The sequence below is a fragment of the Pavona decussata genome, unplaced genomic scaffold (genome assembly GCF_977016875.1).
Source record: "Pavona decussata unplaced genomic scaffold, jaPavDecu1.1 SCAFFOLD_223, whole genome shotgun sequence".
NCBI classification, from domain to species: domain Eukaryota; kingdom Metazoa; phylum Cnidaria; class Anthozoa; order Scleractinia; family Agariciidae; genus Pavona; species Pavona decussata.
This window is the reverse complement of record NW_028145628.1, coordinates 253294-277334: the sequence shown is the minus strand read 5'-3', so window position 1 is coordinate 277334 and position 24041 is coordinate 253294. Positions and strand designations below refer to the sequence as shown.

The following is a 24041-nucleotide window of genomic DNA, read 5'->3' as shown; positions in this document are numbered from 1 at the left end:
AATAGAATCAGCAATGAGGAAGATAAGGAGAGTGAACAAGACAAACTCATTGTTCAAGAAAATTAATACTAAAAAACTGGAGGTTGCTGGAATTTTATTTATCCAACAGTAATCTTTACTATTTGCCCCCCCCCCCCTCCCCACCTTGGAATTCCATTTTTCAGATTACCCCTCACCCCCTTACCCCTAAAAATAGTTTGCAATAGCCATACAGCCATCTAAGTTCATTATGGCCCTGTTGACTTTTTCTTGAAGCTTTTAATTAGCCCCCCCCCTCCCCCACAATATTTCATCAGCTCTCCCCATGCTGCAAGGAAACGCTTGTTATGAAAAATAACAAAAAGGAGAGAACACTGGAGATGTGCAATTAATATTTTGACTGTATTAGAATTTCTTATTTGCACTGTGAATAAAATATTAATATATGTATGGTCCTAAGACTTCCATCTATTGTTGAACCTCTTATTAAAATGATGTCAACTTCCACACAGTTGATATTGTTCTTTCCTTCACATCCCCACAGCTCGGCCTGAAGATGGTTACTCTATATAATGCCACATGGAATAAAATTCCTGTTGGAGGAAGCCACTTGAGATACCATGAAAGGCCACACATTTTATGATAACTTGCTTTGAAGGCAAAGTGTGTGGTCACAGTGAAGTTAGTTGTCAAGTAGCAGCAAATATGAACCCTCTTCAAACTGAAGTCTTTAATGGGGGAAATAGTAAGAATCTAGTCCTAATTTTAAAAATGAGGATCTTTAAGTATGGTGCCTACTAATACAGCACTATTTTTGCGCGGTTTATGACGTACCATACGGGAAAAGCAGATTTTAGCAAGGGCTATTGGAATCCACGCATTCTTCAGAGACAATTAAGCAACAATAATTCAAAAAAACTGTAAAATACAAAGCAATATGTAGCATTTTTTTCCATTTTGAAGCTTTATTATCTCTGGAAAAATGTATGGTTACCCCCAATTTTTTCTGATGTTTCAGAAACAATATGGAAACAACCCCAAAGACTTAAATGTTTAAAGTTACTTTCCCCAGCATAATGGGCCCTTTGCAGCTAATGGTCACATGGTACATAATCCACCTTGCTGGGACGCAAGCTATACAATGGAACATCCAAAACAAAGCGACTTCATCCAGTCAAATTTGAATTTTCTTTGTTTTGGATGCCGTAGTGTGTAGCTTGCATCACAGCATGATGGATTTTGTACCATATGTAACTGTTAGCTGCAAAGGGCCCATTACATAGTGCTACACACCAGCACTGTTTAATCTTTGTTTCTCTACGTTGTACTAGTCAAGCATATAAAAGTAGAAGCATTTCTTCTTGTTTAGTCTAAGTGCACAGCCATAATTATTTTTGTTTTCTTACTGTGCCTGTCAATAACATGTGGACTCTGAACGTCAAATGCAACTGATGATTTGCATGTTTTACTGCTGTCAATTGTAAATACAGTGACAACCGGCTGACCCCCAAAACATCAGCAACTGACAATGTGGATCCAAATCATCCATCACAGCACACAAACTTGAAATTTGTTTTCTTAGAGGTCTGCAGCAGTGATTAGCGGCAGTGAAAAGAGTATTGGTTGGTTGAATCTTGAACTTGAGGGTCCGCATGTTATTGTTATTGATGTAACATTCAACAACCTTTTTTGTTTTACTGTTTAGCAAAAAACAATTAGAATGTACAGTGTAGTAGTATAAAAATAATTAAATAAGGACCTCTTTTACTTCAATCAGAGAGTGGTGCTTTTTACATGTCTGATGTAAGACGAATGCTAGAGAAGTGGTTGAACCTCTTGTTAAACTTCATTGGTCAAGTTTATTGATCGATAGATGAGGCAAGGCTTCCCAAAAGATAGCTTTTGTTTTATAACCCAATTTTTAACTCGTGAATGCGCGCATGCGCAATGAACGAGTTATAGCGATAGCTGACTCTCGACTTGGTCGATCAGTCGATCAGTCGATCAGTCGGTTTTGTCGTTAACTTTCGGGCGTGCGCAGTGAATGAGTTTTAAATTCAATTAGTGGAAAAAAACACGCGAACATTTGTTGTTCATGGCGCATCAGGAAATTCTTATTCAATATGTAGAGAATAATTTGACGATCATTTAGTGCAAGAATGGCGATTTTTCGTTCAATCTGAGCAAAGTTTCAAGTTTTTTCAGTTTTTCAGAAAGTCCGGGGTCGTAAACTCAATTAGTGAAAAAAAAAAAACGTGAAAATTTGTTTCACGACGCGTCAGAATTCTCTCATTCACTCTGTAGAGAATAATTTGACAATCATTTTAGTGTAAGAATGGGGATTTTTCGTTGAATCTGAGCAAAGTTATAGGATTTTTTCGTTTTTTTCTACGAAGTGCGGTTTCTTTCAAGAATTAAAAATAATTTAATTTAAAAATAATTTAATTAAAAAATAATTTAATTTGTCAGTTTTCACGCGAAAGCGGAACGTGCCATGTCACGCATCATTGACGTCGTAAACAAAATTATGCAAATTTCTGCTGAAATGAACACTTTTAAGATCTTGTCAGCTTACATAGAGGTTGCAAAGGGAAAAAATGTTTCATTTTCGAAATTTACAACTGGTAATTTATGGGAAAGCAAAAGGACGCGGTCGATAAATAATTCTTATTTAGCAAGAGCTTGTCATAGTTCATTATTTTTACTTGAGGATTGCGTGGACTGAACTCCAAAGGAAAAATTTCACGCATTTATGTCGGGCATGAATCGTAATGCGATACTTTGTTGAACATATTTCCCTTTGTGAGATCGGCTTGCCCTACAGTAATTTTGTAATTTTAATTCCCAAAAAAACTTCACTTGCCCATCGGGCAAGTGATGGTTAGAATCCACTAGCCCGATCGCGAAATCCAGTAGCCGCGGACTATCACACGAATTTGCATGACGTAGCTGCACATGGCGTGCTCCTATAAACTTTGAATAAAAAAAACACCTGATATTTTTTAATCGGCGCATCAGAATAATCGGCTTATTCAATCTGTACAGAATAATTTGACAATCATTTTAATAGTACAAGAATGGTCATTTTTCGTTACATAATCGGGCAAAGATATAATTTCTTTTAGCTTTTGAGGAAGTTTCCGTAGCCGTCTAAATTGCAATTACTATGTGTCATCTGCATTCACGAGTTGGCTCACAGGAGCCTTTGATCTGTAACACCCCATCACCTACTCACTTTTTTGTTCTCTTTAGCTTTGTCTGAGAAGGTAGAGATCAAGCCAAGTGAGGCAGAAAAAACACAACCAAACAACTTGATAGTAGTGTTGTCATCTGATCGTGGTTTGTGCAGTGGAATCCACTCTAACTTGGTCAAAGCTGTGAAAGCTACATTGGCAGAAAAAGAAGGAGAAAACACCAAGATTGTAGCATGTGGAGAAAATTCCAGACAACTCTTTCAGAGGACGCATGGTAGGCATAACCAATAATTGTTTTTTTGTGTGTTTTTTTTTTGGTCTTGTAAGTTAGCCCTTTCAAAATGTCTAAAGTGTGGTAATAACCAGAAAGATTTAATTACTGCTCTAAGTCCTAAGGATGAACGAAGTGGCAAATAATCTTTTGTAGGTAAGAAAATTGCTGGTGGCCAGTGCATTTTGATAGGGCTACAAGTACTGTATGTTTGTGAAGGACTGCACAATGCTTGAAAGAAGGGCATATCTCTTACTGTTTGGATGAAGTCAAGGAAAATTTTAAGTAATCCACAGAACTATATGGTCACTGATATTTAAACATGGTTCACTAGATGTTATTTCTCATCAAAGTTGGGATTTTGCCTGATACAGTACGTTTGTGTAAGTTGTAGTAGATATTGGCTGATATCTGAGTGTTATTTACAGCTCTGGTACTAATTGATCATAGAGTGGATAACTGTATCCAGCGATTAAGTTGCTATCCATCAGAGAAAATGTATTAGTTAAAATATATTTTTTCCGCTGGATAGTGATTTATCAGATGGATAGAGTTATTAGCTCTTTGAACAACCAGGACCTGTTGTTCCAACTTTCTAGCTGGCCTCCAGCAAACAGCAATTCTGATTTATATGGGATTAAATGTAATTTAACTTAGTTAACGACTTGGAGCAAGTTTGCTTATTGGTGGCGTAGCGAGGCGTTAGCGTTTATTGGCGTATAGTTTGAGCATGGGTGGCACATTAGCGTTTGGGCCTTTGTTGTTACATTACTGTTGGGGCCTGGTTCAGGTCTGCAGGCAGTTGCGTGGCCAGCGGTATTCTCTTGCAGTTTAGGCGTGCTCCTTTGCACGTGCTCGGAAATTTACTCTACTCAGCGTTTTTCGTGGCGTGGCTAGTTTATCGCGTTTTCAGGGGCTTTTCTTTCCCTCCCTTCCCTCCCGGTAGTGTTACCTTGTTATTGTTTGGGATTTGTTGGGGGTTGGATAGGGTTAGGGTTAGTTCGTTGTCTTATATACTTATTATTTTTCCACTGAGCTCCTAGTCTCAGTGTGACGGGTGCCAGGGTTGGGGCTGGGTTGCGGGCGGGGCTGGTGGCTAGGTTGTGGGTAGGGCAGGCTTATGGGGTGTTCTGCCTACCTGGGTTTGGGTTGGCGGTACCAGCCCCTGGCTCCTGGGCACCCAACCTCCATTTGCGACATAGGCGTTAATTTAGGTTCAATACAAAGTTGTAGTCTTACTCATTCAAAACTAAGACTCCTCAGGAAAGCAAACAGCAAGTAGTTACAATTTCTTATTGGCCCTTCTGTGTCCTCAGATTGGACACAGAAGTATCAAGTCTATATGGTTATTCAACTTATTTTATCACGTAAATGTCTTATCACATGTAGATGTCATGGCAAAAGCCAGTAAAGAATGTCTGTAAACTGGCACCCTACAGTGAACCAACTAAGCAGTGGAAATTTTAACTATTGTTGTAACGTTTTTGCTTCACGCTTGTATATACAGAATACAAACTTGCACATGTACTTAGGAATAAAATTGATAAAATTGCCAGTAAAATTGAGTTGCACTGTTGCCCATGTCTTTGTAACCTATTAAGAACAACAGAAATTGATTGATTTTTTTTTTTTTCACAGCCGACAACTTGCTGATGAGTTTTTCAGAAATTGGCAAAAAGCCACCTCAGTTTTGCGAAGCTACATTTATAGCGCAGGAGATCTTAGACAGTGGATTTCAGTTTGACATGGGAGAGATGTACTACAACTGGTTCAAGTAAGGTCAAACTCATGTTTAGGTTCATCAAGGACGACAGGCTTCCTGACGTCATTAAATTTTATAGCTGTCAACTTTTTTATGATGAAGATGGAAAGCCTTCCAATTTCACCCTGACCCTAGTACCTGAGCAACATAGTTATGCCACTCGAATTGCTTCCCTACAGCATCTGAATCCTATTATTGGATGCCATTACTGGAATGATATTCCTATATCTAGTCGTCAAAAACCAACAAAACAACTACTTAAACAAGCTCTCTTCCAGTATTTAATTTTGCTCAGTATTACTCTAGTTCGCCTCAAGGCTAAAACAGAGACACATAAGATACACAGTTCATGTTGTGCTAGCTACAAAGGAGCTCTTGTTGATAAAACACTATAATGCAAATTCTTAACATACATGTAGAGCTGTTTTCGATTCAGTGTGGAAAGTAATTTTGCATTTGCATTGCTATGGTCTGTGATTGGTTAAGAAAACTCAAGCCACTTTCTCAACCAATGGGAAATATCCAAACCAAAACCAATTGTGTTTTTGCCGCATGCGTTTTCCTACATTTGGGGCCAATTACATGTATTTGCTTAGAATTCTGATTGGCTCATTGTGTTGTTTACATCTGTTGCGATTGGCCAGAGTAATTACTTTGGTTTTGGTTTTACAACACTCAATTGAAAACTGCTCTATGATCAAAACAAGTTACAGTCAACTTCCTTTATAATTATTGCGGAAAATATAAAATATATATAAAAAAAGGCAAGTTAAAGTAATTTATATGGCTGAACATTGTTGCATGAGATGTGAAGTTTAACCCTCAATACATGTACAATATAACCTTGAGTTTCTGTGTTGTGCTAATTTCAGCCTTCTGTCATGTTCATTACAGCTGAGCTTTCCTTGACTTTTTCTGTTGTAAGATGATGCACTATGCATGCAGATGAAATGTTTATTCACTGCATATATTGTGCTTGGAAACCACAGATGTGTTGATTTGTTATTTTTTCTGTAGGTCCGTGGTGTCATACAAGACGCTAACCAAGCCTCTTCTCTCATTTGACACCCTAAATGCCGCTTCACGAGGTCAGTTTCTTAGTACAATACTACATACTTGCCTGTGTCAGAATTAACCCTTTCAGCCCCAGTGTGCAGTTCCAGAAAAAAATCCATAGCATGCAATACTACATACTTGCTGGCTTTAGAATTAACCCTTTCAGCCCCAGTGTGCAGTTACAGAAAAAAATCCATAGCATGCAATACTACATACTTGCCTGCGTTAGAATTAACCCTTTCAGCCCCAGTGTGCAGTAACAGAAAAAAATCCATAGCATGCAATACTACATACTTGCCTGCGTTAGAATTAACCCTTTCAGCCCCAGTGTGCAGTTACAGAAAAAATCCATACCCACTCCATTGAAGGTCATCAGAAATTACTAGGGGAAGGGGGGTGTTAAAAGTCACATTTTAGAAGCAAAGTGTGAAGCTAAACAAGAATTTTCTGGGGTAGTGTGTGTGTGGGAGGGGAGGGGAAAGGGGTACAAAACAAAAACCTTCCATGGGGGAAGTATGGATATTTTCTGGAACTGCACAATATCATCATCTATATTCTCAGGACTCACAGTCCTCCATATATTTCTTATGTTACTAGTTGGAAGATTTTATCTAAAAAATCAAGGAATTTTATCTTTGATGATTATTTCCTTTATTCTACTGACTTACCGGTAAATGTCTAATCAAATGGCAATGTTGTACTTGGAGAAGTAATATATTGGTCATCGCTGATGCTTAAAGTAAAGGATTAAGGGAGCTACTTTCTGCTGAGTTAAAAAAAGAATACCGTAACAATTCAATTCAGTACCCACCTTCCAACAAGCATTCCCCTTCTTATGACCACTTCCCTTGAATGTTGTTTTGTTAACAAGTGCTCCTATTCCTATAAACACCTTCTGTCTTGTACATTGTACGTTCTCTCTGGATTTTGATTTTCATTTTGTTCATATCCATCTCTAATCCAGTAATAACCGTGACCCATGCAGTAATGGAATCACAGGATCAACTATTGTCATTTAGTTTTCCATTTTTGTTTTGTTTGAATTCTGAAAGTTTTGTAATATTGAAGACAGTGTTTTAGAAAAGACAAGCAAAATAATGTTTTACCACAACTGTTTCTAATCTCGTAATCTGATTGGCTAATTTTCCGTTGTCGATAAGAGTCTAGACAACGCTGCTCGCGTCAATCAGCGCGCGGAAATTTTGACGGTTATTTTGTAAAAATTTTCTTTGACGTTGATATTGTGGTAAAAAACAAATCGAATGTGGTTTGGCGTTGTTTGCACTCTTATCGACAACGATATTCGTCATCACAGTGGTCAAAATTTGAACATTTTGACCACTGTGATGACGAATATCGTTGTCGATAAGAGTACAGACAACACCAAACCACATTCGATTTGTTAATTTTCTGACTATCTGAACTCATGTTTTTACAGTTGTTTGTATTGTATTTCTATTATTGTTCTTCAAAGTGTTTTAATGCACTCCAGTGTTAATGGCAAAAATAATAAATAAGTAAAGTAAGTAAAGTGAAGCAATTGTCAATAATATGGGGAGTGCTTGTGCAATCTCCAAAGCCAGAGGCTCATGATATCGTGATTCACAATAATCCTGATAAAATTGGAATTTGGAAATGTTGGTTTTTGTGAAGAGGGGGGAACTGGAGTACCCAGAGAAAAACCTCTCAGAGCAAGGATGAGAACCAAGAACAAACTCAATCCACATATGACACAGAGTCATGGAATGGAACCTGGGCTACAATGGTGGGAGGCAAGTGCTCTTACCACTATGTCATCCCTGATCCCCAAATTTACCCCATCTGTAATAATAATTGCCTCCTCTCAGATGTTATAAGCACCCTACCCTCAGCTGCTGGAAGTAAATTAGCACCGGAGGCAAGAAATCGAGTTATTATTGTATTCCTTTTTCATAACCAAACTGCATTTTTCATTGAACTGATGTGTATTCATCTAATATCTTGAAATTTTGCTTTCAGATATGCTCAGCACGTATGATGATCTTGATTCGGATGTAATACAGAGCTACTCAGAGTTTTCTCTTGCTAGTCTTCTGTTTTACGGCATGAAGGAAGGCGCCTGCAACGAGCAGAGTTCACGCATGACAGCCATGGACAGTGCTAGCAAAAATGCTGGTATGTTACTACAATCATACTCCTTGACTGCCTAATTATAACTTTGCAGTTATTTCCTAGTCAAGCAAATGAGACAGCACCCTGCTCTGAACCCATGCACATGGGTCAGCCGCCTCAGCTGTTGCCTTATAGTCAGTTCCATCACTATGAATTTTTAAAAAACTTAGAAACAAGTCACAAGCAATGAAAATCCGTTTGTTTTTCTTCTGGGCATATGGCTTTGAGATGCTTCGAATCCACCATTTGTAAAATAAACACTAGACAAATTACATATTATGAGTAACAATCAGTAATAGCCCTTGTTTCAAGTTGTCTTATTTTGGAATAAGAATGAGCTCTTCCTTCAAACCATGTGGTTTTTTTTCCACAGGTGAAATGATTGACAAGTTGACACTCACATACAACCGAACACGTCAAGCTGTCATCACGAAGGAGTTGATTGAGATTATTTCAGGAGCTGCTGCTCTAGATTAGACAGTTTAAACTTTTTATTGAAGCTTAGTGTTGATTAGTGTTGGTAACAGTTGGAAATAAACAATTCTTTGAGAACATTTTCCTTGTGTTTAATTTGTAATCATGATGTAGATGAAAGTCTAAACGTCGAATCAAAGAACTGGCTAAAGAGAAATCTGTGAAGAAAACTAAAAAGTAAATCAGAAAAGACAAGTTGGTAGGCTTTTTTTCTTTGTAAACCTGTTTTAACATTCCCTCAGCCCAGATCTGGTCCCCTTGGTCACTTTAAAGGTTTAAAGGTTAAATGGTGCATATTTCTTTTCAATAACAAAGCCCATATTTTAATTACAACCGACGCAAAAACCCTTGCTAGTGACCAAGTCTGCCCAATATTCATCAAAAGATGGTACCTTATACCCTTTTTTTACAATTTCATATCCATTTTCAGACCCTGTCTATAAAATCCATACTCGTTTCTGTCAAATCTGTACCCATTTTTTGACTTCCAGACCAAAATAGTCAAAATCCATACAATATTTCAGTCCAAAACAGTTCAAAAACCATACCCTTTGGCTCTGCACCTACCAATATAGCTTATATTGGGAGTTGCCCCCCAGGGGTAGAGTACTTTATGACACACTCTTCATCAACTTTGTACCAAAGCCTGTGTTACAGCTTCTAGCGAAGGGGAGGGGAGGTAGGTGGGTACTCAGCTATATTAATACTGGGGAGGTAGGAATGACGCCAAATTATTAGACTCCAAAAACCTTGGCTTTCCCCTTCTAAACCTGAACACAAAAAGGTCCAGGACATAACCCCCAAAAGTCCCTTTTCTTTTTGTATAAAATGGCAAAACCCAAGAAAAGTCCAACAGTCCATGACATAACCCCCCAAAGTCCCTTTTTTTCTTTGCATGAAAAGGCCAGTCCTGGTGTGGTGGTTCTAAGTTTTGAGTGTGTGGATGTAATCCTAAAGTGTGACCATTCAAATGAAATCTAATGAGCGGAACTTTCCCGTGGTGCTGTTTATTATGTTGCATAAGGTGGTTCTTGGTTTTGAGTCTGGATAAAATCCTAAAGTGTGACCATTCAAATGAAAGCTACTGAGCAGTTACTTCCTGTGGTGCTGTTTATTATACTGTACAGGGTGGTTTTTGCTTTTGAGTCTGTGGATAAAATCTTAAACTGCAGCCATTCAAATGAAAGTTACTGGGCAGTGCTCTCCTGTTGTGCTGTTTGTTATGCTATACATAACATACGCTGGACGAGAACCAAGAACAAACTCAACCCACATATGCGCCATCCCTCATTCAGCTGCCCCAAAATAATCTGAGCAAACATGCCACAAAGTTAATAAAAGAAATACATAATTAAGTCTTAACCTTGTGTTGTCCCTCAAAAACCACCCAGGGTGAAACACCAGACACACTCGAGGTTTCTCCTTTGATGTTGCTTCTGAAGTGCTCTCATCACTTTATTGTGTGCTTGATCACAAAACAAAGGATGGCTGAGATTTTTTTTCTTAACTTTGCAATTATGTATCAAAATGGCTTTTTCTTCAAGTTAACCGTCAGTTTTCTTTATTGATTTCAATAAAGGGGAAGTATCATGCAAATTTGCTGTCATTTCAAAACCCGAAAATGTCTGTCAGCAGAAACAACGAAATAATTGTCAAGTTTGTTATAAATTATCACCCCAGTGCAATACAACTGTCTATTAGTGCCTCTGACCAGAGACTGAGTAGGTCGGTATGGATTAAATATGGAAAAATGTTAGGCTGATGTTTTTCAAGTTTCTCACATTTTTGTTTTCAAAACGCGCTAGAACAGATCACGACTTGTTCCTTTCAAGAATTGAGTTGATTTCTTTCCTCTAGTCATTCTAGAATTATTTGGCAGCTGATTGAAGGTCTTACTCCATCATTTTCAACAAAAGATATCAAAAACCCCATGATACTTCCCCTAACCAGAGCTTCTCAAACCATTCTGAGATGTGTAGAATGTATTCGCAGTAGCAAACAAAAGGAGAGATCATCCTTTAACAGGTCGCACTTTGACGATTTCATCCACAGACTCAAAAAGTCGAACAGATCACGATGCAAATTTCTACTCCAGGAAAGAAAAAGGAATAAAACACTGTGGAGTAAAATTATCGACCATAGTAACAAATGTCCCCACCCATCACCTGGCAATGTTATTAATAAATAAAAACAACACAAACTCCACAATTCAATCTCATATTTAATTCTATACTTATTGATCTAATTTACATTCGTATATAAGCATTTCAATGATTTTTAAAATATTTACAAACAGTATTATGGCTAGATTTGCCGTATAATGTTCAGTAGTGACACCTTTTAAAACAGCAAAAAATAGTGAATGCTTTAAAAAATGAGATACAAATGATGCTCTAAAAGCAATAAACTCGTTTTGATTTTGTTTACAATACTAAGTCTTGTTTGTTTCACGGTTTAGATCCGTGTCACACATGAATGCAATAGTATACTCTGTACATGTTACATCTTGATATACCTCTAATTAACAAAAATTAGACTTCAAAAAACACAGAGCAAACAGCATACGAAAGAAACGAGCACACCTTCTTTGAATGTTTTTCATACCTATAATCCTCTACTAAGCAATAGCTGAATAATTACTAGACCTAAAGTGATAAAAAAAAAAGGAAAAAGAAAAACGACCGAGATAACCTACCAGGCGTGCACTCATAACACAAATGAATTCGAAGGGTGGTAGCATTTATATATCAAGTGTTTTTCACAAAATATTAAAACTCCATCTTTGGAACAGGTTTGTACTGATTTTCTCAGTCTCAAACGTGATGTGACTCATCAAAACTGAGAATAAGCCTCACCAAAACAAAATGGCATAAGGATAAACCTGAGTAAAACGATGCAAACTTTATGATCAAATAGCTCAGTTGCTTTTACATATGAACTCGCTCTGTGTTTTAGGACTTAATTTAAAACCTACGTAATAAGTTTGTGCTCCGTAAAAACTTAACTCTGACATTAAGATAAACTAAGCATTTCTTTGCACTAGACTAAAATCATCTTTATATTAAAACACGAGCCTGGTAACTAAAGGCACCTTATTTATTGCCGTCTTTTTGATCCTCATGGCATAATGGGGTTGACAGGCCTACGCGACTCTCATGTGCGTGTTTAGCCTAAATAAGAGTTTTGCCCTCACGGGTTATGTTTTCCAAAGAACACCCTTTTCTCTATGAAAAGAGCGGTGCTCCCGGTAAAATTTTCTTTTAGCGCTGGATTTTCTTCTTTTTAAATGCCATCTATGATTTGGAGGATTTGCGCGATAGACACTGAACAAAGCCATGTGTTTAACTGTCGCATGTGTTGTAATTGATCTCAAAGGTCATTTTGACCTCTTGTTGTTACGTTTCCGTTTAGCGACTGTCGTTCTTATGCCGTTTGTGGCATTTAGTTTAGGCTTGGTATGGCTCATTTCAGTGCGTCTGCTGACAGTATAGCCTCTCTTTTTATCGTTGCAAGAATAGGATTTGAACCGTGTAATAACTATACATTATCTTGCAGCTTTTGTCAGATTGCCGGGCCCGGCTATTTGCTTTTGGTGCAAGATGCTGTGCTTCTTATCACGGTTCTTATCACAGTCCATGACATAACCCCCCAAAAGTCCCTTTTTTCTTGGCATGTGAAGGACAATCCTGGTGGGGTGGTTCTAAGTTGAGTCTGTGGATGCAACCACAAAGTGTGACCATTCAAATGAAAGCTACTGAGCAGTTCTTTCCTGTGGTGCTGTTTATTAGACTGTACAAGGTGGTTCTAAGTTTTGAGTCTGTGGATGAAATCCTAAAGTGTGACCATTGAAATGAAAGCTACTGAGCAGTACTTTCCCATGGTGCTGTTTGTTATGCTGTACAAGGTGGTCTAAATTTTGAGTCTGTGGATGAAATCTTAAAGTGGGACCATTGAAATGAAAGCTACTGAGCAGTACTTTCCCATGGTGCTGTTTGTTATGCTGTACAAGGTGGTTTTAAATTTTGAGTCTGTGGATGAAATCTTAAAGTGGGACCATTGAAATGAAAGCTACTGAGCAGTACTTTCCTGTGGTGCTGTTCATTATGCTGTACAAGGTGGTTCTAACTTTTGAGTCAGTGGATAAAATCTTAAAGTGCAGCCATTCAAATGAAAGTTACTGCGCAGAACTTTCCTGTGGTGCTGTTTATTATGCAGTACAAGGTGGTTCTAACTTTTGAGTCTGTGGATGAAATCCTAAAGTGTGGCCATTCAAATGAAAGCTACTGAGCAATACTTTCTTGTAGTGCTGTTTGTTATGCTGTACAAAGTCATTGGCTTTGAGCTAGACTAACTTTTGAGTCTGTCGATAAAATCCTAAAGTGTGACCATTCAAATGAAAGCTACTGAGCAGTACTTTCCTGTGGTGCTGTTGATTATGCTGTACGAGGTGGTTCTTGATTTTGAGTCTGTGGATAAAATCTTAAAGTGCAGCCATTCAAACAAAAGTTACTACACTGTGCTCTCCTGTTGTGCTGTTTGTTATGCTGTACATATGCTGGACGAGAACCAAGAACAAACTCAACCCGCATATGCGCCATCCCTCACTCAGCTGCCCCAAAATAATCTGAGCAAACATGCCACAAAGTTAATAAAAGAAATACATAATTAAGTCTTAACCTTGTCAGTTGTCCCTCAAAAACCACCCAGGGTGAAACACTAGACACACTCAAGGTTTCTCCTTTGATGTTGCTTCTGAAGTTCTCTCATCACTTTATTGTGTGCTTGATGAAAAAACAAAGGATGGCCAAAATTTTTTTTCTTAACTTTGCAATTATGTATGGCTTTTTCTTTAAGTTGATCCTCAGTTTTCTATATTGATTTCAATAGCTGTTTGCTAAGATCTTCTCTCAAGTAAAATACCTTTGAATTAGGTCGGCACTGTCATTAAGAAATCAGAGCTTCTCAAACCATTCTGAGCTGTGTAGAATGTATTCGCAGTAGCAAAAGGAGGCATCATCCTTGAACAGATCGCACTTTGATGATTTCATCCACAGACTCAAAAGGGTGAACAGATCACGATGCAAATTTCTACTCCAGGAAAGGCAAAGAATAAGACATTTGCAGCAAAATTATCAACTATAATAACAAATGTCCCCACCCATCAGCTGGCAATTAATAAAAACAACACAAACTCCATAGTACAATCTCATATTTAATTCTATACTTATTGATCTAATTCACATTTCAATGATTTTTACAATATTTACAAACAGTATTATGGCTAGATTTGCTGTATAATGTTCAGTAGTGACACCTTTTAAAAGAGCAAAAATAGTGAATGCTTTAAAAAATGAGATACAAATTATGCTCTAAAAGCAATAAACTCGTTTTGATTTTCTTTAAAATACTTAGTTTTCTTTGTTTCACGGTTTAGATCCGTGTCACATGTGGATACAATAGTATACTCTGTACAAGTTACATCTTTATATACCTCTAATTAACAAAAAACACAGAGCAAACAGCATTTGAAGGAAACGAGCACACCTTCTTTTAAGGTTTTTCGTACCTACAGTATAATCCTCTACTTAGCAATAGCTGAATAATGACCAGACCTAAAGTGAAAAAGGAAAAAAAGAAAAAAGAAAAACGACCGAGATAACCTACCAGGCGTGCACTCATAACACAAATGAATTCAAAGGGTGGTAGCATTTATATACCAATTAAAGTGTTTTTCACAAAATATTAAAACTCCATCTTTGGAACAGGTTTGTACTAATTTTCTTAGTCTCAAACGAGATGTGACTCATCAAAACTGACAATAAGCCTCACCAAAACAAAATGGCATAAGGATAAACCTGAGTGAAAGGATGAAAACTGAATGACCAAATAGCTCAGTTGCTTTTACATATGAATTCGCTCTGTGTTTTAGGACTTAATTTAAAACCTCCAAGTAATAATAAGTTTGTGCTCCGTAAAAACTTAACTCTGACATTAAGATAAACTAGGCATTTCTTTGCACGAGACTAAAATCATCTTTATATTAAAACACGAGCCTACTAACTAACTAACGGCACCTTACTTATTGCCGTCTTTTTGATCCTGTCAGTTTCAGTCACTTTCAATACATTTGAGAAGCTTCTTACTGTCAGGATCCAAATTCTGCTCCTCTCTCGTCATTGGTTCATTTTAAAATGCTGTTCAATTCAAAATGGTGGTCATACGTACTACTGAGGAAACAGCTCATTTTTGATGCTCTTTTTTGATTGGTTCATTTCGATCGAAAATGGCGGACAAGCGTACTGCAGAGGAAGCAGTTCATTCTGCTTCTCTCTCCTGATTGGTTCATTTTGATCCAAAATGGCGGACATCCGGACTGCTGAGGAAACAGTAAATTGTGCTGCTTCTTTCTTATTGGTTCATTTCGATCCAAGATGGCGGCTGCAGCTGTGGCAGCACAGAAAAACTACTGCGCATGCTCACTAAAATAGTGGCCGTTACGATTTCGGCCGTTACAATTTCAAAATGGCGGACGACGAATCGCATTTTTCCACGTACTTCCCACGTAGCTGGGGACCAGAAGAGAAGCTTGTTGATGTTGTTGTCATTATTGGTTTCGTCGCCATGTTTTACGTCCAAGGACTGATCAGGCAACTTTCCCGCCTTTTTTGGCAGCCGTCTGCCAAGGACTGTGTTTAAAGGGCTGGTGGAAAAAAAAAAAAATACCGGTCGACGAGGTCCTCGACGAGACGCAAACTTGTTGTTGTTGGTAGCTTTATGTAGAAAATAATTTGTGTGAAGGCTCCGAGAAGTTTGCGAACGAAGGAAAACAACTTTGACAGCCCCGTTAACTGTTGGGGGAAAATTTCCCGTCTCCGCAAAATAGACTGCGAAAAATATGGTTTGCAAGAAGGAGTGTGCTTGTGTGTGAGACACCTCCAGGGCGAAAAGCAAAAGATAGGGTACCTGTGCTGCTTTCCAAAGCGTTCCGAAGAGGACCAGTGCTCTGGAAGGCTGACCAGCTGTCCAAAGCGTTTGTTCCCAGTTTTCGAGTCAGTTGGTTCTGTAATAGGGTCTGATAAACTCTGCGAAAAACATTTAAGACACACTGACAGCGACGAGAGGATTACTGGCAACAAGTCTTACGTTTCACCGAGAAAGGTAATTTAACAACTTGTGTACTTGAATACACCTCAAAGTTTTAGTTGTTAAAGGTGTTAAAGAGATAGCAATTCGACTTGAGAAGTCTTTTATTGGTCTTATTACTATTATTAGCGACAACGCTCCTGTGACGGAAATGAAGCAGAGCCTAGTACAAAGATCGCCCCAGAGACTTCACCAGACTGGGAAGAACTACTGAAGAAGTTAACTGGAAAAGAAAAACCAAGAACTAAAAGAAAATAATTCACACTTTAATAACCAAATCAAAGGTGTGTTTTTAACATTAAATTTTGTCTTTTTAACATGTTTTATTTTCATGTGAAGTTTGCAATTGCAACATTTGAAATTAAAGCTGCAACTTACTTATTGAAAATGGTGTAAAAACAAACCGAGTTTTTATTTGTACTTACATCATTTTCTTATTATACGAAAAAGGGTTACTTCGTAAAAATACACATAAACAAAATCAATAAATAACATGGCAATGGATACCCCCAACATTTGCAGATATGAAACAGAAGAACATCGGTCTTCAAAAGAACATTGATGAGCTCAAAGCTGACAAAAAAACACTAACAGAGAAAATCATGGCTATCAGTAAGTGAACTTTGCCTCAAACATATGTTTTTTCTTTACAAAGAAGTATTGTACTGATACACAAAAACTAAATAAAATTAATAAGAAGTTGAGTTTTCCCCTTCCATGATTCTTAAAACGACCAGTTGGTCAAGGTAACAGGAAAAAAAATTGTGCCACAGTGACACCGGCACCTTGAAAATTAAATTTATCATAGATGAATGGTTTCATTTTACATATTGGTTCCACACGTAATTTACTCCCAGCATTTTCAAGTTACATGCTTAATAGTATGTCATGCCAATAAGACAGCCATAATAATTTCCAGGAAAACCTGCATTCAGTGAATTGGTGCACAGCTTTCATAAGGCCCTGACTACGCATTATTCAAAGGGAGGCCATCACCTGTACAGCCCTAAAGAAATGGAAGATTTTTGTGAAAAGAATGCACAGGGTTTGTTCCAGGAGATTTACAGTGCCATCCTCAATGAATCCAAAGAAAAGGCAACAGCAAAGCGAGAGGAGCTACAGAGAGTTATAACTGTGGCAATAATGCACAGTCTGAGTTTTTATCGAAATCAGGTATTTCTCCTTCTACAGCGATAAGAAAATTAAGTGAACACAAGCTTATTGTACTTCAGGCAACATCATGTTTAAAAAGCAAAAAATATCTTCACATTTCCAGGAGCTTCAGCTATTAGAATAAAAACAAGTGAAAAAAAAAAAAAAAAAATTCCTGAGATGAGATATTCAATTAAGTTTATTATTAAAAGGTGGGGAGAGGGGGTGGGTGCTTTTGAATGAGGTCGAGCATTCTATAATATTATTATATTAACAATTATAATAAATTATAATATTATAGAATGCAATTTAACAATAAATATTATTATTGTGAACTTGTGAACAGAGATTGTATTAAGCATGGAATCTTATTGGCAGAAAATATGTCCTATGCAAAAAGCCAATGGTTTGAACCTGAAAATGTGTGGTGCAAGTTACAGTTCACTGATGTCTGGAATGGTCCTGGGATTTAGCTGTCACCCAAAGACTCTCCGGAACTATGAAAAGGCATTAGCTGAGGCCAACAGGAAAGAGGTTAAGAAAAAAATCCTCCAAGCTACCGAAGTAAGAACAGCTTGCTGTGCTTTTTCTATCATTGAAAATGTTTGGTTTCACTAATCTTTAAAATTATTCAAAAACAACTTATTCTTCAAGGTTAGAGCTCTTGATGTAACAGGTGACTCACAACTAGCAAGTCGGTTACTTGTGTATAAACCTGAATGCCATGACTGCATGATTGAACATTTTGTGACAGCCCTCAAATGTAAAAGCTAACACAATACCTTCCGGTATTATTCTTTGAAAAGTTTTTAAGTGCCTTTAACTTTACTGACATTGTGGTCTAGTGTAGAAAACAAGCACAGTGCAACCCTTGCACCATAATCAAGACCCATACATTGGCTATCACTTTTCAGGTGGGGGTTGGCTACATGTATGAGTTCGTGCAATGACTGGATTTAGTGGAATAACAACTGTTGCAACATAATCATAATGCAATATACCAAAATGGAAAAGAAGGAGCTTTTTCCTACTTCTTTCTTTAACATGGGCTTTTTCCATCAAGGAAATAATGGTATATTGCATCACATCCCTTGAGTTAAGAAGTAGTCAGATTACTTAGCCTTTGATATCCTGTGGTGAGTATATTATAACAAGTTTTAAAAATGTTCTTAGAAAAAGCAGTTCTTGCTCCTGATTGAAGATGATATCCACTTCATCCACACAATTCTCCAGCCCACAAGAAGCCAAACAAGTACTGCCTGGCATATGTGCACAGGTTTATTGGATGTACAGGAAACAATACCAGCAGTATCCACGCCATCTGACTTGACTAAACTCCACAGAAGGGTCCCAATCACCATGAAGAGTGGCGTGGTAAAGCAATGCAGAGGAGGAGTAGATGTTCAATCAGTCTTGGAGTACTTTGATTTCACATTATGAGAATTCTTTGCTTCGAGTTATTTAAGCACCCTGCCCATAGAGCACAGAAGAGTGGATATGAGCAACATGAGGCAAAGCTGTGAAAACCTAAGGTTGGAAACAAAAAACTGTTAATCAAGTTGTTTTCTTAGCAAAGATTTTAATACAATGGACTTAAAGTGCTACTATGATCAAATTTTCACCTCTTATATTTTAAGGTTTATCACAGAATTCTAGGAAAGATTAAAAACGCCGTTTACCGTTTCTAAATATCTGCATTGGTTCCGGAGATATTTAAGTTTGAAAAATGTGTAAAATATGTAAATGAGATGATTGATGACGTCACATTCTCAACTTAATATAACATCAAGTATATAAATAGAGCTATCTCAGCCAATTTACAGCAGAGACCATTGAAAACTGGCAGGCTTATAGTTCTAAAGGCAATACACCTACGGCTATAAAAAATTCGGTTCCCATGGCAACTCACTCTTTTCCAGTCCCCTCCAACCTCATTTCAATATTTTAGTGATTTTCAGCTTGAAAAACATTTAACAAGGCCACGAACTCGACCTAACATATTTATACACTTGCTGGATCATGCAGATGAAATGGTATTATACAAATTCTGTTACATTGTAATGCCAGTCATATAAGAGAATCTATGAGTCTGCAATGTTTATTCTCAGTACAAATTCAAACCTGTTCAAATCCTACAAAGCTCATGAACATTGCCAAAATCTTTCCAGGGCCTTAAAAATTTTAAATCATGTTCCATGAACACTTGCACACTTTTAAAAACTTCAACTCCTGGACCACTTGTGTAAACTAATACCCAGAGGAACATAATGTAGCATCTTGTTATGCAATTTCTAGAGTATATTCAGATGAAGCCAGACACGACTTGGAACTACTGAGGACAACTTGGTTACTAGATGAGTTCCAACGGAGTCTCAAAAGTGTGGCGAACTATCGTGCAGCTCTTTCTCACCTACTTAGCGAGGCCCCTGAGCTAAAAAACTACCTGCGACATTTTGTTGTGATATTGTCAGGAAACATTCCAACTTGGAAATACAACAAGAAGATTATTGCAGAGGTTTGTTGAATTGACAGTAAGAGGGTTAAATATTTAAAAACCAAACCACCTATATATTGTAACAGGCTGTTCTTTTACACATTGCATAAACATAAAGTGGGATCCTGTAAAAGAGCCAACCAGTTCAGTACCTTCTTTAGTTCCCTGGCAAGGACCATTCCATGTGTCACTGAATGCAGAGGAGTCAACAGTGTTGCTGTTCAGACCAGTTTTTGAAAAGCTCTACAAGAAGCTGTTTGGAAGAAACAAGGTAGTTATAATAAATAATATTGATTTAAAATAGATTTTGTATACATGTAGTGGTTTAAGTATAAAATAAATGTAAACTATAAATGTAAATAAAGATTATTTATAATGCTCACATTTATTTGATTGTTAAATACAAAAACAAGTTAACCAACTTCAGGGTAGGTATATGTATAGTCCCAGACCTACATGTACCACAAATGTAACCACAGCTTACAAAAGGTAAAGGTTAAGGCTTTGTAAATGTTTATTCCAGTTAAATGTTTTCACATACACAGGGATTTATCTTCTTGATTGTTCTAAACTTCAGAATGAGAAGTAAATGCAGATTTAATTTTATGAAAAGTTGTCATATCAACTTAACACATATACATTTACATTTATTTCAACAGGTGCTCCCAAAGAAACCTAAGCCACACAGAATCAACACATTAACAACTGCTGCGTTTGGTGGATGGACAATCATCCGTGATGCTGTTCTCCAGCAATTTGGTCAAACTTGCAAGGATACAGAATACATGCTCCTTCTTCACCTGTTTGATGAAGTATTGCCACTGGTGTTTTACTTTTATTGTACAATTTTCAGAGGTGGTGATTTTGACAAGTGGCTGGCGGCAACCTTTCGCATGGCGCTCGTTTTTATCACTTTTAAAAGAAGAAATTATGACAAAGCAACCCTATGTCAGTTATCCGACATTCTGTACCATGCAGCTGAGAACCAACCCCTGGTGGACAACATCAAATTGTACCTGAATGCCTTCACCGAGAAGAAAGTGGAAGTGTTTCACTCAGTTTTAAGAAGGTTTGAACAAACAATATTATTTCAAACAAATGATTTATTTTGAGTATCAATCAGAGCATCCATACTGCATTATTATGATAAAAAACTGTTTATTCATATAAGCTGAGACTAATAGATAATGTTAAATAAAGAATTATAAAAATGGAACTGGCAAAGTACCAGTGAATGAAGAAAATTATTAAAATAAATTACCTGTTTTCATTGTAGGAATGTTCCAGTGTGGGCAGTACCAGCTGAAATTAAAATCATGGCACATGCTCTAAGCGGGAGAAGGTTTGATTCCGATTTTGCGCAGTGGTTTCTTCCCCAGTAAACATGAGGAAGGGGCATCCACAACATGGCACAACTTGTCCACTCCGCTGCAGAATTTCTCATCGACCTGTTCTGTGATGTTTGGAATTCTCTGGGACAGACCGACAAGATTCCTAAGGGAAGACGAAAAAACCAGGTTGGTATGGGCCAATGTATAGTATACATTACAAATAATAAATAAATGAAAACAAAATTGAAATTTGAGTGATGACAATCACACAAGTTAAAATAAATCACCGAGGTGGGTGCCCTCTCAGACAAATTATGGGAGTAACCATTCAGTGTTAAATCAATGAACTGTACTATCATAAATTATTGATAAACAGTCTATTGTTTTCATAAAATGATGAATCAAATAAAAATTTTGGCCTTACTCATGTGGGGTCAACATAAGTCACATAACAAATACAGGCCCTCCAAATAGTCATATGAGCTAGCAGAAAAAATGAAATTCTATTAATTATTATTAAGGGCTGCTGGAATGTTTGATAACAGGAATACAAAAGGACACATACAAGTAAAAACAGTTTTCTGTTAGGTTTCTATATATGCTTGTTGTTATAACGAAAAACCTTCTTAAGGACGGTGCCTACTAATACCTAAGTATTTTTGTGCGGCTTATGACTATGCGGGAAAAACAGATCTTAGCAGGGCCTCTTGGAATCCAAAAAGAAAATTGGGGGTAACCACGCATTTTTCAGAGATAATTAAGCAATAATATCTCTAAAAAGTGCCAAAATATAAAGCAATGTATGGGATTTTTTTTCTAAATTGAAGTTTAATTATCTCTGAAAAATGCATGGTTACCCCTAATTTTCCTTTGAGATACCAAAAGCACTTGCTAAGTTCTGCTTTCTGCGTATAGTTTTAAACTGTGCAAAATTATCCCTGTATTAGTAGGCACCACCCATAGGAAACCCGAGTATCTCGAGATGCGCAGAATGTATGCGCAGTAACAATAGTAGGCACCGTCCTTAAATTAAAAATTTCAAATAATAAGTGCTGCATGACTGACTAAAATAGTGTGGCATTTACAAAATACTCTTATAAATACTCTATTTTTTTTTCTGCAGCCATATTATTTTCCAGCACTAGATTCAACACTGGATCAACGCTGCCTTCCAATGGGGTATGCCTTTTTGGGCCATGAACCTGACCCAGAATTAGCTTGTGACCAGCCAATGTGTGAGGTGGATACAGACCAACCGGTTATTCGTCTTAACTGTGGCCACACATTTCACAGAGGATGTCTGTTTAAAGCGAGTAACAAAGAACACAGCTATGCAATATTAGAAGATGGAATCAGATGTTCTGTTTGCTATGGACCTCTGTGTGAGCGGATGGAAGAACTTGCAACCACACTTAACAGGTAGGTTTCCTTAATAAAGATAAGATGAAGTTGCAAGTCGTATTTTCGAGAAATAAGCGACTCGGTGGGTTTGGGAACAAATCATTTTAAACAAAAAACTAGATTCAGACCTAACGACTTTCGTTTAAATATTATCGTTCATTCAGACGTTACTGTGGCGTTCATTTATAACTATTCATTCAAAGATTTTACTAACCCAATGCGTTGACGGTATGTCCTGTTATTTAACGCTGTTTCAGGTATCTGGCTGGTGATGATGATGAAATAGAAGCCACGGACGAAGACCATGACGACAAAGATGCAGATCCCGAAGAAACTGACGATGAAGGCAACGATACAGAATTTGATGCACAGCTGTTCAAGGAACAAGTTAAAAAGATCCAGCAGAATGCAGTTTACCGGTTTTCAGCACTTCCCCATCGTGAGACCCGCCTGTTCAACAGATCGAAAAAAAGGAACAAGCAGACTTGAAAACAATCGATTGACGCATGCCTCCGAACCACGTTTAAAAAAAACGGCTTCTTTAGAAGCCACTCAATCTGAAAAAAGCTGTAGACCAATCTAAAAGAGTTTAAGGTGACTTGGATCACCAGAGAGACCGAACACCAAAGCGTTTTCACCGAATACTGTAGGAATACAGCGAGTAACGCAAATCCCTTGTGGTCATCCGCCATTTTGATCGAACACGCTTGAAGGCTGCGCGCATGCGTGAGCATGCGTATGAATGCTCAAAAAAATGTCTGCTACGTCATATTTCTCAGCCAATCAGCGGTTTTTCCGCCCTGTCGTGTAATTATAAGGTTTTGTATGGGAGAAAAACGTTTCCTATTTTGTTTGTCCCAGTCTATTTCACTGCCATTCACGTGCTTTGAATATTTATGATTATTATTATTATTATTATTATTATTATTATTATTATTATTATTATTATTATTATTATTATTATTATTATTTTAAAGGTAAAATTTACATAAATATATATATATATGCTCCTGCTTCTCAAGTCTTCCATTGTAAATTTTAGGGGCTGTTTACATGGCGGGAGGAAGATCCTAACACTAGGAAGATCCTAGAAGGCGGAAAAACTTTTCGTTTGCTTTACATGCGGAAATTTCGGGCGAAGTGGTTACCAAGTAAAGAAGGAAAAGAAGAATAACTGTCGGCCTTGAGCAGCTGAACGCCCGGCTGCCGCCTAGCCTGCGAGCAAGCTCTCTTACCCCCAAGAGAGCTTGCTCGCAGGCTAGCTGCCGCCATGTTTGTTCTTTTTGTCCCTCAGTACTAGTATCTTCTGAGCGAAAGTAGTTTACATGGTGCAAGGATCTTCCTATCTCTTAGCTAGGACGTTTGTATCTCTAGGAAGATCCTAGCGCTACTAGGGCCCCCGCAAGTACAACTTTTTGCATGTAAACTGAATGGACAAAACTAGCCTGCAGTGCAGGCGTTTTTCATGGGCGAGCGCTGAATAATAAATTTAGTTCGCGTATTTGAAGGAGGCTGAGGGGGAGGGGGGGGGGGAGGAAATGAGTTTCTCAGCCAGTCGTCCTCTCCCTTAGGGTCACTTTTGACTCGCTCCAGCCCTCTCGCGCTTCTTCGCCCAAGATGACAGCAACGAAGG

General features: G+C 37.7%; 2 protein-coding genes and 1 long non-coding RNA gene across 3 annotated transcripts in view; 2 read left to right on the top strand and 1 right to left on the bottom strand.

The window, feature by feature from the left end:
* Positions 1–15341, bottom strand: part of LOC146458991 (uncharacterized) — a 66169-nt gene extending 50828 nt beyond the window's left edge. The window contains exon 1 of the long non-coding RNA XR_014858047.1: positions 14500–15341. This is a non-coding gene — a long non-coding RNA (uncharacterized LOC146458991). The remainder of the gene's footprint in view (positions 1–14499) is intronic.
* Positions 570–8967, top strand: LOC146458992 (ATP synthase subunit gamma, mitochondrial-like). Its single transcript, XM_085089886.1, has 6 exons — positions 570–724; positions 3232–3447; positions 5083–5218; positions 6224–6294; positions 8261–8416; positions 8787–8967. The coding sequence occupies exons 1-6, from the start codon at positions 619–621 to the stop codon at positions 8888–8890; spliced, it is 789 nt and encodes a 262-aa protein (XP_084946012.1). The 5' UTR covers positions 570–618; the 3' UTR covers positions 8891–8967.
* Positions 15342–21008: 5667 nt separating the features above from the next.
* On the top strand, positions 21009–23124 carry LOC146458990 (uncharacterized). Its single transcript, XM_085089897.1, has 3 exons — positions 21009–21193; positions 22131–22426; positions 22666–23124. The coding sequence occupies exons 1-3, from the start codon at positions 21083–21085 to the stop codon at positions 22895–22897; spliced, it is 639 nt and encodes a 212-aa protein (XP_084946023.1). The 5' UTR covers positions 21009–21082; the 3' UTR covers positions 22898–23124.
* The last annotated feature ends 917 nt before the right edge of the window (positions 23125–24041 follow it).